The 18815-nt window shown below is 40.4% G+C and overlaps 1 protein-coding gene across 1 annotated transcript in view; it reads right to left on the bottom strand.

Annotated features, from left to right (window-relative positions):
* The window catches only part of ATG14 (autophagy related 14), a 37243-nt gene that overhangs the window by 11624 nt on the left and 6804 nt on the right, over positions 1 to 18815 (bottom strand). Inside the window, exons 2-6 of the mRNA XM_059914285.1 lie at positions 12964 to 13026; positions 11381 to 11423; positions 9056 to 9137; positions 4188 to 4425; positions 1128 to 1357 (exon numbers count right to left, since the gene is read on the bottom strand). Of these exons, the coding sequence (XP_059770268.1) occupies positions 1128 to 1357; positions 4188 to 4425; positions 9056 to 9137; positions 11381 to 11423; positions 12964 to 13026 (656 nt within the window). The remainder of the gene's footprint in view (positions 1 to 1127; positions 1358 to 4187; positions 4426 to 9055; positions 9138 to 11380; positions 11424 to 12963; positions 13027 to 18815) is intronic.

Here is an 18815-nt window from a genome sequence, read left to right on the forward strand (position 1 = left end):
TTACTTGCTTCCCTTCCTCTCCACAGAAAGGCAAAGGGCTACGCTTGTCTTGGTGACATCACCTTTGTAGCACCTGCACCATGCATGACAGAAAGCACATACTCACTAAATACTTGCTGGATGACTAAATGAATAATCTTTCTCCACCAAAGAGAAGATACTGAAGTTGTAAAGGGTCTTTCTACTGGGGTATTTCAATCTCCATTTAGGACTGATAAAAAAAAGTTCTTTGCAAAGTTAGAAACTTACAAAAATGGGACCCAACAGGCTAAATACACTTCTTTAAATGGATCTTTTTATATAAATAAAACAATATTGACCCCAAAAAGGTGAAATGTCTAAAAAAATACATGTTTTCAGTCCATCCACTGATAGATAAAATGTGGCATATTCATGCAATGGAGTATTATTCAGTCATAAAAAGAATGGGGCTTCCCTGGTGGCGCAGCGGTTGAGAATCTGCCTGCTAATGCAGGGGACACGAGTTCGCGCCCTGGTCTGGGAAGATCCCACATGCCACGGAGCAACTAGGCCCGTGAGCCACAACTACTGAGCCTGCGCGTCTGGAGCCTGTGCTCCGCAACAAGAGAGGCCAGAATAGTGAGAGGCCCGCGCACCGCGATGAAGAGTAGCCCCCGCTTGCCGCAACTACAGGAAGCCCTAGCACAGAAACGAAGACCCAACATAGTAATGAATCAATCAATAAATAAATCTTTAAAAAAAAAAAAAAAAAAAAGAATGAAATGCTGATACATGCTACAATGTGGATGAACCTTGAAAACATTATGCTAAATGAAAAAAAGCCAGACACAAAAGGCCACATATTGTATGATCCCACTTATATGAAATATCCAGAAGAGACATCTATAGAGACAGAAAGCACAACAGTGGTTCCCAAGGGCTGGGAAGAGGTGGGAATGCGAGTGACTGCTTCAAGCCCCAGAGTTTTTGTTTGGAGTGAAAAAACATGCTTTGGATCTAGACAGAGGTGATGGTTGCACAACACTGTGAATGCACTAAATGCCACTGAATTGCTTCCTCTAAAACTGTTCGTTTTGTTATATAAATTTTACCTCAATTAAAAAAATATATTTATAAAAGTTTTCAAAGACTATCTTGCTTCTCACCAGGCCCCTGCGTGGTTTTCTTCTCTTCCACCCAACTGTAGTAGGCAGAGTAGTCCCCGTTGTTGGGAAGGCTAATCCAAGGCCCTGTAATGCTAATGCTGGTGTCCCCGTTGTGATCGTCACAGACCCATCTCCCCGAGAGGTAAGTTGTCCTCCGGGCTTCGGCAAGCTTGCTCACGGTGCTGGAGGTCATGGCACTGTCACTCTCTGAAGACACATCTGTGGGATCTCTAAAAACCGAAGATGCATATGGATGTCAAGGGGCTGGGTTTTGAAGAGTATGCAATTACTTGGCAGATATGCAGAACATTGGGAAGATGCACGTGAGGACAGGAATTTAATTGGAATATACAGAGGTAAGCAATTCCATCAAAGGTGAAGGTCAAACCAGCTGTGGCACAGAAGCCCACAGCATGTGAGGAAGACGGCACCATGAACTAGGGCTTCAAGTGTTAGGTTCTCACACTATTTGGTCTCAAGACCCCCCTTACATGCTTAAAACATTTTGAGGATCCTGAAGAGTTTTCTGTATGTGGGTTACATCTATTAATATTTACTATATTAGAAATCTGAGAAAATTTTAAATTATTAACTGATTCAAAAATAAGAAACCCATTACATGTAACATAGCATGTTTTTATGAAAAAAATCTGTATTTTTCAAAACAAGAAAATTAGCAAAGGGTGACATTATTTGTTTACCAGCTGAGTTCACAGCACAGTGCAGCACTGATCATGACTTTTGAAAAAATCTCTTTAATACCCACGTCTTTCCGTTGTGCTTTCAAGTAGATACAGTGTTCCATGGAAAAACCAACTAGTTTTGCTTACAACTCACTCAAGGGCTCTCCCTTGAGCCACCGCAGCTTTCAGCATGCAGCAAAATGTGCTTTCTGCAGACCTCCTATCTCGCTGCATGGCACAATCACATGTGCACGCAGGGGTCGAGACATAATTTAAATAGAATGAGTAATTTCTGCTGCTTCATCAATAGTGTTCTTGATGTGAAACTGGCTGGTTTTGTACACCGCAAGGACACTGTGGAACACAACGATTACTACAGTATGGCGTCACTGCCTTGATATCTGTCAAGACAGAGGTTTTACCCACCACGGCTTTTGAGCCACCAGTGCAAACGTCAACAGAGTGAAAAGGGAAAACAAAGTGTTAGTATTATTATGAAAATAGTTTTGACTGCACAGACCCCGTGAAAGGGCCTCAGGGACCCAGAGAGGGCCCCAGACCACACTTTGAGCACTGCTGGCCTGGAGCATGGAAGGTGAATGAGAAGGCTCGGCAGGTGCCGTGCAGGCGGGCAAAGAACGTGGTGTGTCTGGGGAGCAGAGGGAACAGCGTGGGTGCCTGTAGGAGGCACGAAGGAAGTGCCAGGAGGTGGTGTTGGAAGAGGAGGGATGAAATGCACAGGCTGGGAAGGGCCTTCTGTGCTGCGCTAAGTTTAGAATCCATCCTCTTGGCCAGTGGCTCTCAATCCTTCTTCCTCTGCCAGCAGGTGCACGTAAGTGCAGTCCTACTGGCTGTCCGGACAGGACTTGGGGAGGGCACTGTGGCCAGTTCTAAGCTGTACCTCTACTTCCTCCTTCCACTCAAGGCAGGTTGAGAAGAAATGTGAATGAACAAGAAATCTTATGATAGGCATAACTTCAAAACTATCAGCTTAAAAAAATTAATGATATATAGTAATATATACTAACATACAAGATTTAAACAGTACAGGCATGGAAGAGAAAGATTTTCTCCACAATTTCTCTCCTGCGACTTTGTATTCAGTTGTCAGTCTCCTTAGTCTCCTAAAATCTGGAACAGTATCCTAGTCTTTGTTTACTATAATGTGTTCTAACATCGCTATCTGGGCCCATCAGAATTTAATTTGACAGAGTGTTTCTGTCTGTCAGCTTTTTCCCCTCAAAGCCCTGGCCAGCTGTCTTTACACCAATTTTTGGATAATCCAACTTTTCCCCACTGATTCAAAATGCCACCTTGGGGTCTATTTCTGAGCTTTGAATTCTTCTCTATTTTGCATCTGCCTTTTTATTTTTATATTTGCTAACTATTACTAATGACAAATTACTTGGTAAGAGTCAGAGAGCAGGTCGTCAAGCTAGAAGCAACAATCAGACCTTTAGGCTTTTAGGAAGCCAACTCTGGCAACAGACGAAAGGAAAGACTGAAGCAGAGGCAGCAAACACTAAGTCCTAAGTAGCAACAGTCCACTGACTGTCCAGTTCCAGGGAAAGGTGCCGGAAAGTAAGGGTAACCAGAAGAGACAGGGAAATCCTCAGCTGGAACAGCCCGATGGTTAGTCAGAAAGCAATCGAAACTCTTCAGCAGAACTTTCAGAACCTAGATGATCACCAGCATCATCTGGGGAAGTTTAAAAAATAAAGTATTATGAGGTGAACTTGGAGGCTGGAGCTGTTATCTGCTGGAACCTGTCTTTTCCTAAAGTTCCTGAGTGACTCTGATGAACAGCCAGGGGGGAACCACCATCCTGTCCGTCCCACGGACTCCTGAGGGTGTCTGTGCACTACAGCCAGTGAGACGACCAGTGTTTGACATGCTGGTTACCAGGAAAAGGCAGAGCCAGCATGTCCTGCCCACCAAGTAAGAGACCCCGAGGTGTTTTCTTCCATCTTAGCTCATGATTTCTCTGTGAAGTAGGCATTTATTATCCCCATCTAACAGACAAGGCACTAAGACTTCGAGGCTCAAAAACCTGCCTCACAGCATTTGACTAATGAACAGCCCAAGTGGCCCTGCAGCCACATGAGATGGTTCCTGATCAGGGATGTGAGCCTGCCCCTCATCTGGAAGCTCTGCAAGTATACAAGCCTGAGCCTCACTTCTCCGAGGGCCACCGTCCTCCACCCTGGCCACCTCCCCAACTTCCTGCAGTGTTTACTGTTTGCTGAAGCAGGTAAGATTTAAGTTACATTACCAGGAAAACCCAGAATGAGGCCCAATAAAGGTGCTGACATACTTGAAAGATACTTGATCTTTGGAACCTGTGTTTTCCTAGAGTCAAAAGACTCACTCACTGTACCTCACACCCGTCTTTACTTCCTCGATTGGAAAAATGACAGAGGTGAGCTCTAATATGTGAGACCGCCGAAGACTTGCCAGACGCTCATAATGACTTCTTAAATCAGTGTTTTTTTTTTCTACCAGGTCACCAAGTTTGCGATTGTGCCTCTGAATCTTCTCCTTTTTCTCCTGATGCCGTTGTGCTCGAGTATAAAGTTTCTGATTCTTTTCCTTGGTTTTGAGGAGGCCTTCAGAATCTAAAATAAATAAACCACATCCAACAATAAGCTCTACAAATAGCTCCTGGGTACTGCACACTACCACCGCCCCCCGCTGCCCCCAAAGCATTAAGTGTCTTCCTGCAGTCTAAACTGAAAACAAAACCTCAATAAAATTAACTACATGACGTTCACTAAGCATGGAGACCGGGAGTTTAGTTCAAGTAGGTATTACACACAGAGCAAAGGGGACCACCACTAAAACGACTCTGGGTCTCCATCTGTAATCCACATCAGTGAGCATCACTCAAGACTATCAAGTTTAAGTTTAGCACAGGAAGTACTTGACTTTCTTACAGTAAGCACTGAAGAACAGCCATGTTGGGCAGAAAAGAGATCTAAGTTTGAAAAATTCACTGGCTACCTGATTTTCCATAGAAAACTATTAAGTGTGCCTTGGGCTACATTCAGAGAGTCCAGGGATAATCTCACGGCAGGTGGTCATGCAGCAAAGAAACAGACCAAAGCCCTGAAAAGTCACAGTGGAGTGCAGCGCTCCCAGCAGGGTGCGAGCACCTCCCGTACACCAGCATTTTTAACCACTGGAAGCGTAACCAGAGCCTGGCCATACAACGAGAAAACAGACACTCGTCCTTCCCAACGGATGTTCTTTTTATCAAGGTCCTACAGGTTCTAGATCCCAAGACGTATTATCAAACAGATCAGGTTGTAGCTAAACTTCTCTAGTGTAGCAATAACAGGTTGTAAAATCTCAGACACCTAGGAACAACTTAGGAGCCTCAAATAAGTTTAAAACCAAGCTCATTATCTTTCCTCTTGACACATTTTAAGCTAGGTTCCCTACTTCACAATTATTTCTGACCTGTCCTAAATCAACCTCTCTCTTCTTTTAAATTTATTTATTTTATTTATTTATTATTTTTGGCTGCGTTGGGTCCTCGTTGCTGCATGCAGGCTTTCTCTAGTTGTGGCGAGCGGGGGCTACTCTTCGTGCAGTGCTCGGGCTTCTCATTGCGGTGGCTTCTCTTGTTGCAGAGCACGGGCTCTAGGCACGCGGGCTTCAGTAGTTGTGGCTCGTGGGCTCTAGAGCGCAGGTTCAGTAGTTGTGGCGCACGGGCTTAGTTGCTCTGCGGCATGTGGGATCTTCCCGGACCAGGGCTCGAACCCGTGTCCCCCGTATTGGCAGGTGGATTCTTAACCACTGCACCACCAGGGAAGCCCCCCTAAATCAATCTCTTGATGGTCCATTCCATGAGCTGTCCTACAGTTCCTTCCATCTAGGTCTTTCTTTTCATTCCCACTGTCACAATCCTGGTTAACTCTCACCCAAAGTCTGCCTGTCTCTAGTTGGTTCCACTCCACACCTCCACGCCCTCTTTCACTGGCTCAGTCTTCATAAAGTACAGCCAGTGCTCAGCGGTTCTCCTCTGCCAATCAAACACAGACCAAACTCCTCAGCCTCCCAGCCACCACCAAACTGGTACACACCCCACAGTTCCCTTCTCCACACCCTTCACTCCAGTCTCGTTCAATCACTAGATACTTCAAATGAACACATTAAGCACACAGATGGATGGATGGATGCCGAACAAGTTATTCCTTACATATTTATCTCCATTCTGTTGTTCAAATCAACATCTCTCTAGGAACACTATTTTCTCCTATTCTCCTAATGTCCAAATTGCACTCATTCATCAAGGCCCCCTCCATAAACATTCCCCAGACCTCTTGCTCCCAGGAACTCTATGGTAATGTGTGTGTACCTCACCTATAGCACCTGGCTCTTAGCTGCTTACACCAGGTCCAACTGAAGCCTTGTTGTCTCCTGACTGGGATATGAGAAGCAGTTGATAAATGTGTGTGGACCGAAACCACCCTCTTCAACTGAGGACCAACGAACCTAGGTTACTTCATTGCAGGCAGAAAGTTTCTTATGTTTTCTTTCCTCCTCAGATGCGTCTCTTCACCATTCCTGACCAATATGAATGTCCTTAAGGTTAAGTCTCTGGTTCTATCACACACTTTCCAGCAAGTTCATTCATTTTCATGATCTCTACTGAGCTCTCTACAAGTGCTCAAATGCATCTGTCTAGCCATGGCCTAAGCCATACGGTGGTCAGATTTTTAAAGGACATTTTCCAATTTCATATCAGGACCCCTTGTAGGTGGCAGGAAATCATCACAGTCACCCAACTTGCACTAGTGCAGACTCAATTTAATTTACTCTTCTCTCCATGCTATCTCCCCCTGAACATTAAAACATTTGGATACTGGGGACTTCCCTGGTGGCACAGTGGTTAAGAATCTGCCTGCCAATGCAGGGGACACGGGTTCGATTCCTGGTCCAGGAAGATCCCACATGCCGTGGAGCAACTAAGCCCATGTGCCACAACTACAGAGCCTGTGCTCTAGAGCCCGCGAGCCACAACTACTGAGCCCACGTGCCACAATTACTGAAGCCCGCGCGCCTAGAGCCTGTGCTCCGCAACAAGAGAAGTCACTGCAATGAGAAGCCCGCACACCACAACAAAGAGTAGCCCCCGCTCACAACTAGAGAAAGCCCACGCGCAGCAACAAAGACCCAACACAGCCAAAAATAATAAATAAATTTAAAAAAAAACAAAAACAAAAAACATTTGGATACCGTCTGTAATCTACTCTCGCTTTTTTGGACAAGTAACAGATCAACTCAACTCTGAAATTTCAAATACAATCAAACTTCCCTATCTATATACCGTATTATTCTGTACCATGACATCTTAAATCAAAAGATTCTGGAGAAAATATTCATCAGGCTCTATAGTTTATAACTGATATTTCAACAAGATTCTGTTTATAAAAAAAAACAGACTATTTATTGAACAGCAAGCGCTTAATCTAATCCATTGACTTGAGCTCATTCATAGCTTCTGGAATCCATTAACTCCCTTAAAATTGTTTGTACAATTTTGTGAGTCTGGTCTAGTGGGTGGCAACCAGCCTGTATTTATGTCCTAAAGAGCAGTGGTTCCTGAGCCTGGCAGGTCCTCAGAGTAGTGCTACTACTCAAAGTATGAACTATGGATCTGGCCCATCTGCAAACTTTTACCAGACAAGAGGAGTACAGAAATAAAGACTAAGTTTAGAACCTATTTTCTTTGATATGGCTATGTGACATTGCCATGACATACAAGTGTGCAATCATTTTTCTAGTAACTAATTTTATTGTACTTTACAAAAGTATTGGTATCGGTTTACTAGAGACAGCTTAAGAACCATTGACCCCGGTCCCCATGCATGAGATTTTAATTTCCTAAGTCCAAAGTAGGTCCCAGGATTCTCTCTCTAGATCTTAAAAAAAGGTTATCAGGTGACTCCAATGTTTTGCTAGGGATGGAAATCACAGTTATAGAGTCCACTAATTTAGAACCATATCTTTATTTTCCATGGTTGTTGCTTTTGTATTTTGGGGCTAGGAGTCTATTAAAAAGAGCTGACCAAAGTTTTAAACTTGCTCATCAGAGAAGTGCACCAGGCTCAGTCAGTTCAGCAATTTCAGGAGGTTCACAGATGCCTGGTGGCAAACTCCTACTGCGAACATCCAGGGAGGAGGGGAAAGAGGGTGAACCCATGGTAAGTAATGAGTCCCTACACTGCTATTGACCCAGAGCCTTTGGAGAGTGCAAGCCAAACTCGGTGGAAGAGTGGCTGGCTGTAGCTCTTCACCCAGCTACCCTGCTTCTCTAGCTTATTAATCCTGTGAAACTCCATGCAAGCACTTTATTAGGACAAGCGTTTTCAAAGACAGCTTTTACACCATTACCTACCACTATAAAATACTTGCTTCTGAAAGCAATGAGTAGACAAGAAACAGATTTACAAGGTATGATGGCGACCCATTCTAAACGTTAAACACTTATCTTCAGAAATACAAGGACTATTTCTTTCTTTTTCTTTTTTAAGTTTATTTTTTTTAATTTATTTATTTTTTGGCCGCGTGGCATGTGGGATCTTAGTTCCCTGACCTGGGATTGAACCCATGCCCCCTGCATTGGAAGCGTGGAGTCTTAACCACTGGACCACCAGGGAAGTTCCAACATGGACTGTTTCTAAGGACACAGGATTTCTAAGAGGACTCTTAAAATTTGACAACCACCTTTGATAAAGTATGAAGTACACAGATGTAATGCAAGATTAATACAGATTAAAATATGTATAAGACTCACTGAGTCTTATATTCTGTGCTTCTGGCGTGAACTAATAATTATTATACCTGATTACCAAGACTGACTCTGAGCTTCCTGTCAGCTAAGGGAAACGGGACACATACATTCCTTAACTTCTTAAATTGAGAAATGTAGCAGTTTAAAGGTCATTACATTTGCGTGCATGTGTATATGTATATATGGACATATGTGTGTGTATGTGTGTATATATACACAGATATATGTTTTATATACATATATCTGAAAATATATATATATATATAAATTCCTTATACAGATGTTTTACAAAGAGAAAGGCAAGCTCTTTTCCATGTTGCTCTTGCCTCCCCCCACCCCTTCTCTGTCTCCCTTCCTCTGTCTCTCTAGTTTGTTTATTAATCGCATGAAGTTCCACATGAGTCCTTCCTTTATTAGGGCTGGAGAGAGGCGGGAAAATTACTTACTTTTCTTCATTTCTTCATTTCCTTTACATATAGTTTGTTTCAGCTGTTCAATCCTCATCTTGCAGGACATTATTTTCCATCTCTTAAAAAAGGTATGAAATAAATATCACAAATGTTGGTCTCTAATGACTAATATGATTATCTACTGGGGACACTACTTATTTTGAGGTGTATCTTAGAAAATGTAATGAAGAAAAGACCAGTATAATTATATTTCTTATAGCTTTTGTAACTAGTGGATTACAAAAAAGAAAAAAAATGTTACTCCGGTTCAGTGCAGAAGCTGCTAGGAAACTAAGAGAGAAAGAGAAATTCACATAGTTCTTTTATGTGTTAATAAGCACAGAGAAAAATGTTGAAGGATATTCTCTTAACCTGCCCTGTCCAATATATAGCTACAGGTCCCATGTGGGTATCTGCAAGTCAATTAGGTTATATAAAATTTAAGTTCCTACTCTCACAACCCACATGTCAGGTGGTACATGTCAACACAACAATTGGCTAATGGCTACCATATCGGGCAGTGTAGACAGAGAACATTTGCATCATCAGAGAGTTCTATGGATGCGCTGCTCTAAATTCTCAGTGCTGGTTACTGAGGAGACCACCAACTGTATTATCTCACTGATACAATAAGCAAATATTACTTGCAAAATAATAAAAACCGCAATAAAGCAGAAGTCTTTTTTTTTTAAGTGTATAACTCATGTAAGATTTCTTGAAAAGCCTCAAAAAGTTATATGAAACATGAAACTGCCTTTTTACATTACCAGGATTTAGGTACAGCTTCCCCAAAGAGAATAAAGGATAAGTAAAAATCTGCCCTACTAGTTTTAAAAAAGTACTATTTATCTATTCCATAATGCCTCCATAAACGGGGATAATTGAAAGCTTACAACAACAGTCAAATGCTTATAATGTTTCACACTTGTCTAAGTAGTCTGATGGTACAAGATACAGAGTAGATTACAGGAATGTTCAGTGGGTAAAACTCTCCCCTCTCCAGTGGGGTGAGAGAAACATCTGAGAACACATGCACGGGAACCGATGGATTCAGGAATAAACTGGCAATGAGATGTCTTCACTTTTAAAAGGTATTAGTCTTTAAGAATCAATATTTAAATTTTTGATAGAAAAACTAGAAAACTTAGAACTTAGAAAAACTGGGATGAGATTCTTTATAAATAGCCTTTTATAACTTTTTTCCATACAACTTGTTTATATAACATTCAGAGCATAAGCAGAATTCACTTATATCACATCTCTTTAAGTATTATTTAAAAATTATGAAGGATGCTTATTATCATTATGAAAAAAATTAAGCATCACAAAAGAGAAGAAAGAGATTGTTAACCTGACTCCTTCCCACTCTTCAGGGTTGATCTCAATTAAAGTTTGATATGTATCTTTTCAGATATATATTTAAAACACATACACAAATGGAATCATACTTTACCCTAGCCTGCTTTTTGTTTGATTGTTTCATTAAAAAATATACCTTGGACATCATTCCATACAAGTGCATGTAGACTGACCACATTCTTTTCAACAGCTACACAGTATCATAATTATCTCATTCTGTTTGATGAGTATTTAGATTATATTTTAACTTTACTACCAATGATGCAGACAATCAGCCTCTTTATCCATAAATCTCTACGTTCATGTGTATTTTCTTAGGAGGAAAATTGCCGATATACCACACGTGCATTAAAAAAACCAACAAAGCACCACCAAATTGTCCCCCAAACAAATATGTCAATATATACTCCCACCAACAGTGAATAAAAGTATAATCAATCAAACTCCTTATTTTCATATGTTGTACTCATTTTTTCCCAGTTTATATTCATTTTGCTACGGTCTTTAACATATAGAACTTTTAAACTTTTATGTAGTGTGTCAAATGTTTTCCTTTATGGCTTATAAAGGTCTGCTCATCCCCAGATTATAAAAATACTCTCCCATATTTTCTTTTAATATTTGAGTTTACTTTTCACATTCAATCATTAACCCATCTACAAAGTAGGTGTTTACGATGAGTAATTTTTTTAAAAGGGACACCTCACTGTTCTTGTATCTCTATGTCAATACCAGACTTCATAATTATTCCTTACAGTGGTTCCATAATTAATTGCCAATACCCTGTTTTTGGTACCTGGATGAAATATCTGAGAAGCCCACACTACAAATATATTCACAGAGAACTGCCAAAAAATGATCAAAAATAAATTTAAATTTGAAATGATTTTTGAAGTTCTGCCAACTTAAAAACATGTAACCTCAAGTGTAAAGAATATTATTTAAATACTTCTTATAGCTTACCAACTGATCTGTTATCCATTTTCCTTCCATAGCTTTTAACACTCTGTATGGAGAAGAGACAAAGGAAATATGCTCTTAAAATAATGAATTCGGTGAAGCTCAAAAATGCAAAATCAACAACTTTTTAAAATAAGGTCTCAGAAACAGCTGGATATACCAAAGTGGGATGTAAGCATTGAAAAATATTTTCCAGATTCCCTGCTCTCTGCAATTTTTTCTCACCTCCTTCCTTCTGCACTTTTAATACAGCTCAGAGCCTTTCTATAAACATTCACAATAAACTTCCATAACAGCCATAGCCTTTGTCCTCCATCATAATCAATAATTTCCATCAGTCATAATTAATAATAATGATAGTTACAAGAGAATTCATGGTCCAAATGCTATTGTCAGCTCCCCCCAAAACGGCACAAGCCATGGGACTTCCCTGGTGGTGCAGTTGTTGAGAATCCACCTGCCAGTGCAGGGGACACGGGTTCGAGCCCTGGTCTGGGAAGATCCCACGTGCCGTGGAGCAACTAAGCCCGTGCACCACAACTACTGAGCCTGCACTCTAGAGCCTGTGAGCCACAACTACTGAGCCCGTGTGCCGCAACTACCGAAGCCCACGCGCCTAGAGCCTGTGCTCTGCAACAAGAGAAGCCACCACTATGAGAAGCCCGTGCACCACAACGAAGAGTAGCCCCTGCTCACCACAACTAGAGAAAGCCCGTGCACAGCAACGAAGACCCAACACAGCCAAAAATAAATAAATAAATAAATAAATTAATTAATTAATTAATTAAAAAAAAAAAAAGGCATAAGCCAGCTTAGGCAGAAATTTGTTCTACGGAATGAAGTGTTCTACAGGAAAAAATAAAAGTTTCCGTGACAGAGTAAGTTAGAGAAATGACTGAGTTAAATAAATCTAAGCGGGTTTTTCTAATGCAGAGTATCTCTGAAGATTTCATCTACTCATAAATGTGTTAATCAGGTCTGGGGTGTGTATGGAGAATAGTGACTGGATCAGTTTGGGACAAAAGGTTCTACAGGACAATTCCCAAATCCAGAGGATGAGAGATTCATCGGGTGCTCATTAATACTCAGATTCCTGGGCCTCCCCCCAGACCTACTGAATCAGAATATCTGAGAATAGGATTCCAAGAATCTACACTTTTAACCAGTACTGAAGTTAATGAATTCTGATGTAGATGATCTGCAGACCACACTCTGCAAAACCCTGATACATAAGAATAAAGATAAACAGAAGCAATAACGTCCTACAAGAGCCACCACCGTTAGTCTAATATGCCTTCTGTCCTGGACCCATTTACCATACGTCAATTATCAGGGCCAGCGGTTTGATTCATCCATCCAGTCACTGCCTGCTGTGAACCAGGCACCAGGTTTGATCCCAGTGTTTTCTAGAAACTTGATCATCTCTCCTATTTTACTTCTCCCAGATGTACTGCTCTTCACACGGGGAGATTTGTAACCTAAATTCAACAGATTAGCAATCCACATGTATGCATACCACAGCACTGAATTAAACCATGTGGTGACTAGACAACCTCCACAAATTAAAAAACAAAATGAAAACTCACTCTTTTTGAAATTCTTCTTGCTTGCTCTTAAGTTGGCTTAACCTTTCCTTCTTGTCTATAAACCTGTAAGAAAAAATTCAGTGTTTTATTTAAATGTTTTTTTTTTCAGTTGAATGAGATTATGCAAACTCCTGAGAGCCAAACATTTCTGCAGACTCATCCGGAAATGTCACTGTCCTGAACATATCTTCTCAATGGCACGCTTACAGCTGCTTACCATTTGGTTATTTAAAACTAAGTTCAGGGCTTCCCTGGTGGCACAGTGGTTGAGAATCTGCCTGCCAATGCAGGGGACACGGGTTCGAGCCCTGGTCTGGGAAGATCCCACATGCCGCGGAGCAACTAGGCCTGTGACCCACAACTACTGAGCCTGTGCGTCTGGAGCCTGTGCTCTGCAACAAGAGAGGCCGCAACAGTGAGAGGCCCGCGCACCGCAATGAAGAGTGGCCCCCGCTTGCCGCAACTAGAGAAAGCCCTTGCACAGAAACGAAGACCCAACACAGCCAAAAATAAATAAATAAATTTATTTTTAAAAAAAACAAAAAAAACAAAACTAAGTTCAAATTCTCAGCTTTAAAACTCTTTCATGGGTTTATAAAATATGTCTATAGGTTTTTTCACCCCTAGGTTAAATTGTCCTCCAAAACAGGTAAATCAGAGCACTAAAATGAATCAGAATTCAAGAAAACGGAGGCTTCCATTATAAAAATAATTGTAATTATTAAGTTTAATTTAACTCTACTCTCATTTATAAATTGGTTCCTTATAATTCTTAAAGTACAATTGTTTTCTCACTAATTTTACTTCTAGTCATTACGGGCTAGCAAGTTACTTAATAAAAGTTATCAAAAGGAAAGAATATCACATTGCAGTTCATTTTTGCTGTTTGTCACTATTCTACCCTTATTCTTATTTTCTTCCTGCTACCTTATGTGGGATTAGTTTGTTTTTTTTTTTTGCAGTTTAAGGTAGGAACTTCCATCATCAACTTTAAGCCTCTCCCTTTTTAATATAAGTATACAGAGTTATAAATTTCCCCCAGAAGTATTGCTTAAGCTAAACCCTAAACATTTTGATATCGTGTATTTTACCATTTAGGTTGACATTTCTAATCTTCCATCAAATTCCCTCTTTGACCAATGAATTATTTAGAAGTGTATTGTTCAATTTCCAGATATACAGGTTTTTTGGTAACGTACTGTTATTTTTCTACTTTAAGGCTGATGTGGTCCCAGAATATTCTCTATGAGATTTTAATCTTTTGATTTGAGACTGTCTTATGGCCTTGCATATGGTACACCACGTCTCGGTGAAAGTTCCACGTGCACTTGAAAAGAACGTGTTTTCTACAGCTGCTGGATACAGAGTTCTATAAACGTCAACTAGCTGAAGGTGGCTAGCAGTGATACTCAAATCTTCTAGGTCTATGCTGTTCAACATGGTAGCCTTCAGGCACATGTGGCTACTGAGTACCTAAAATGACTTGTTGCTTAATAAGAATTTTAGGTTAAAAAAAAAAAAGTATGGCTAACATCATGCAACTGATTTTGAATTGAGCTAATGGTGGCTCACTACTTTCAAAGAAACAAAGGTAATGCCACATGCTACAGTAACGTGGTGTGGAGTCCAAGATTAGGCCTTTGGCTATCTCGTGAAATCATAGCCTAAATGAAAACAATTTAACAGAACCATAACAGCCCTAAAAATCTCTTCCTTAAAATAATCCAGACATAAAAGTCTCTCTAACATACTATTTCTATAATCCCACATTTGAAACATACCCAGATATCTACTTCTAAATGGAAGGGATAAAATGGTCTAATTATGACCCTACCATTTAATAGTCAGTCACTGAAAATGTACAATATATATTAAACAAGAAACCAAATCAGATAATATCACATGTGACAGAATTACATACTTACATGACTAAATTAAAATTAAATTAAAAATTCAGTTTCTCAGTTGTACTACCCACATTTCAATAGCCACATATGGCTGGGGGCTACCTTACTGGATGGCATAGATACGGAACATCACTGCACAAAGTTGTATTGGGTAGCACTGCAATGGCCAGTAAGGTGGTAACTACATGAAACAGTATTAGAAAACTCTGAAACCAGTGTGGGATGTGGACAAATTCATAGATTCATCAATTCATTTATCAGGTATTTACTATGTGCCTGCAACTTATGACAAAGCATTTTACAGAACGTTAAGAAATCTAATCTTTCATTTTTCTGCAACTGGCTGTGAACTAGACAGGTTACTTGTTATATGCTTCCATTTCCTTCTATCAAAAATGAGAAACGAATGTGGTATTTACTTCTACCTAATGTGGTGATTCATGCTCCAATAACCTGAAGGAGATGACAAGCTCACAAGACTCATCCACCTGTGTAAACAAAGGACTGACATGGAGGATAAAATCCTGCTTTTAGGGGCTATGAATCAGATCTGTTGTAAAAATGCCACTGTGTACTAAAACAAATTGGGATGATAACACTGTCCAGCTTTATATCAAGCTGGTTAGTTCTCTTGGGTTTTGTTTAAAAAAACAAAACAAAACAAAACAACAAACTTAAAACAAACATACAGAGGACAGCAGGAATAACAAACAGAAGATAACAGTTCCTACTGCATCAAACACTTCATGAGTAATGTCATTCTTCATGAAGGAAATGAAAACAGGTAGTGTGAACAAAGCAAAAGCAGATGGTTATCAAGGAATGTGGCTGGTCAGCGAGCCAACTGCTCACCAGCGCCTCACCCATCCTCTGCATTCTCCATCCCAGGACTCACAGAGATAGATTAGGAAAAAAAAGAAAAAAGAAAAAAGAAAAAGGAAGGGGGGAAAGGCATTTTTTATATACTGTCTTTCAAGCTGGGTTTATCACGTAAAATGTTTTGTATCTTTTTCCACTTCAGAACATAAAGACCTATCTCATTCTTTAACAGGTACACAGAATTTCACTGAATGGACATCATATAATTTATTTACAGAAACACCTACTGATGAACACTGCCATCGCTTCCAAATTTTCACTATTAGCAGTAATGTTAGAAATGAATATCTGGGTGCATTTAGGTTTACATGGCAACTCCTGGCAGTTATCTTTAAATTTCCTCTGAATCAGTTCATATTATATTTACAACCCTACCAACCTGTTTTCTTACTCACAGCACTGCACATTTTACTCTTTGCTAACCTGACTGGCCTCCCTCTCCTCAAAGACATTTCATAATCCATTTATTTGCCTTTCTTCATTTCACAGTTAGAAATGTTTAACACCTTTTCCTATCTTATTGGCTACTTTTCTTTTGTTATCCCCCTATACCCTTTGTTCACTTTTCTACAGTTTTTTTTTTTTTTTAATTTTTGACTGCACTGGGTCTCATTGCTGTGCACGGGCTTCCTCTAACTGCGGTGAGCAGGGTCCGCTCTTCATTGCGGTGTGCGGGCTTCTCATTGCGGTGGCTTCTCTTGTTGTGGAGCACAGGCTCTAGGCGCGTGGGCTTCAGTAGTTGTGGCACGTGGGCTCAGTAGTTGTGGCTCGCAGGCTCTAGAGCACAGGCTCAGTAGGTGTGGCTCACGGGCCCAGTTGCTCTGCGGCATGTGGGATCTTCCCTGACCAGGGCTTGAACCCGTGTCCCCTGCATTGGCAGATGGATTCTTAACCACTGCGCCACCAGGGAAGTCCTATAGTTTTTTTTTAAAGGGTTATTTATTAGAGAAATTAGCTATTTCCTTTCATACATCTTGAAATTATTCTTCCTCAATCTGCTTAGTGACTACTTATGTTTCTGCTCTACCAATTTTCCAAAATTTTATGCAGATACATTTATCAATTTTGTTGTTGTTGTTCAGTGGCTCTACAGACTTCTATTGTTTTCCGAAAAGAATCCGCCAGTGAACCTATACCATGAATCAGGGCTTTTACAACATTATTTCTTTCCTTTTTTAATTAATTTATTTATTTACTTATTTACTTATTTATCTATCTAAGCCGGGTCATAGTTGTGTCACATGGGATCTTTGTTGCGGCATGCAGGATACTTTTTTTTTTTTTTAGTTGCAGCATGTGGGATCTAGTTCCCTGACCAGGGACTGAACTTGGGCCCCCTGCGTTGGAAGCGCGGAGTCCTAGCCACTGACCACCAGGGAAGTCCCTACAACACTATTTCTTATATTTTCTTTCCCAATTTCAAAATGCCTTCTTTGTTATTTACCAAATTCCTCCAGACTTATATTTGCTTTTCTTCCCTACAAAAGTACTCCCTTAAGCTGACTTTAAAAAGTGCCCCTGTGATAGAGACTGATGAAAACTAGGAGCAGATGGTCATAGAGAGTCTGGGTTGTGTGCCATCTCTTGTAGTCAACAGTGCTACAAGAGATGGCACACAACCCAGCTCAGGATTCAGAGGGAGCTCTCCAGCAGTCACGCCTGCCTGGGCTGCCCCTTGAGGACAGGTTAGAGGTGGCCTTGCTAAGGGAAGGAAGGCATTATAGGCAGAGGAAATTCTGCTGTTTCACAAGGTGAGAAGTTAATCTGTCCTGCCCTAGAGGACCTCAATACACCAGCGGGACAGCAGGGACAGGAGTGTGCTGCTGATAAGGATCAGTTAAGAGTGTGACCCTCATCGCTCCACGCTATCCCACGGCCACAGGTCGTCCTGGGCGACTGAGTGGATCTGGCTACAGGTGGGACTGGTCACCTAAGTCTGTCCCACGCAATCAGAAAAGCAGCACCCAGGCATGCACTCTATCAGGGATCCTACTATTAATTCTGTGCTAGATGATCATTAACATCGTCATAACATCTACAACTTACTGAGCACTTAGTGTTTTTCATAAAATAACTAATCCCTCCATCTGCCTTCTCAGTCCTTTCCCTCATCCTTTGTGCCTAGGGTAATGGCAATAGAAAAGTCCAAGAAACACTATTAATATATTTTAAGAAAGGTAAAACAAACAAACAAAAAACACAAAACTTTTGAATATGCCACTGAGGGCCTTAAAAATTAGTAAACCCTTGGAACCAGTTATGCAGTTCAAGGAAAAGATCAGAGATGAGGAAGAAGATTTATGCCAATTGTGAAATTAGTCATAATAGCAAAAACTGGAAACAACTTTAATGTCCAAAAGGAGAATGATTATCAAACAACACCATATTGCCATGAAGGACATTAAAATATTTTTGTAGACAAAGACATTAGTATGTGTTTATAAGATGTTGGGTTAAAGAAAACGAAAAAGCAGAGCATCAAACTATATACACATGGTATGATTCCAAATGAAAAAAATATATTTACAAGCACACACATACACAGAAACAAGGCTGGAAGCAAATATAACAAAACACTAACAGTTGTGAGAATATGGGCAAAATCTGTTTCCTTCTTTACATATTATTGTACTTTACAAGTTTTCTACAATAATCATACATACTTTTATAATCAGAAAAAAACCAGTATTCAATCAATTAAAATTTCTCAAGCTCCACCTTTGAGGACCATATCCACTATAAAAACATATACACAATCCCCTAAAAGTATCTAAAGTCCTTAGGTCTCTTGACACTGATTATATTCCTTAGGTTCCTTAAATCTAAAAGCAGAAAATGAGCATTAACAGTTTTTAGGTCAGTGGTGGAGAATTATCCCCAGCTCCAATTTGGACACAGGTTTGGTGAAAAGTTAACGATGATTCTGGCTCTAGAAATAAGGCAGAAAGGCTTCTTGGGGAAGAGAGAGCACAGATGCACTTGGAGAAGAGCACAGCAATCTCCCTTATTTAAGCAGAAATGGTTAAAGAACTGCATATTTCTTGAACTAGGATACTAACACAGCAA

This window comes from Balaenoptera ricei, chromosome 2, assembly GCF_028023285.1.
Source record: "Balaenoptera ricei isolate mBalRic1 chromosome 2, mBalRic1.hap2, whole genome shotgun sequence".
NCBI classification, from domain to species: domain Eukaryota; kingdom Metazoa; phylum Chordata; class Mammalia; order Artiodactyla; family Balaenopteridae; genus Balaenoptera; species Balaenoptera ricei.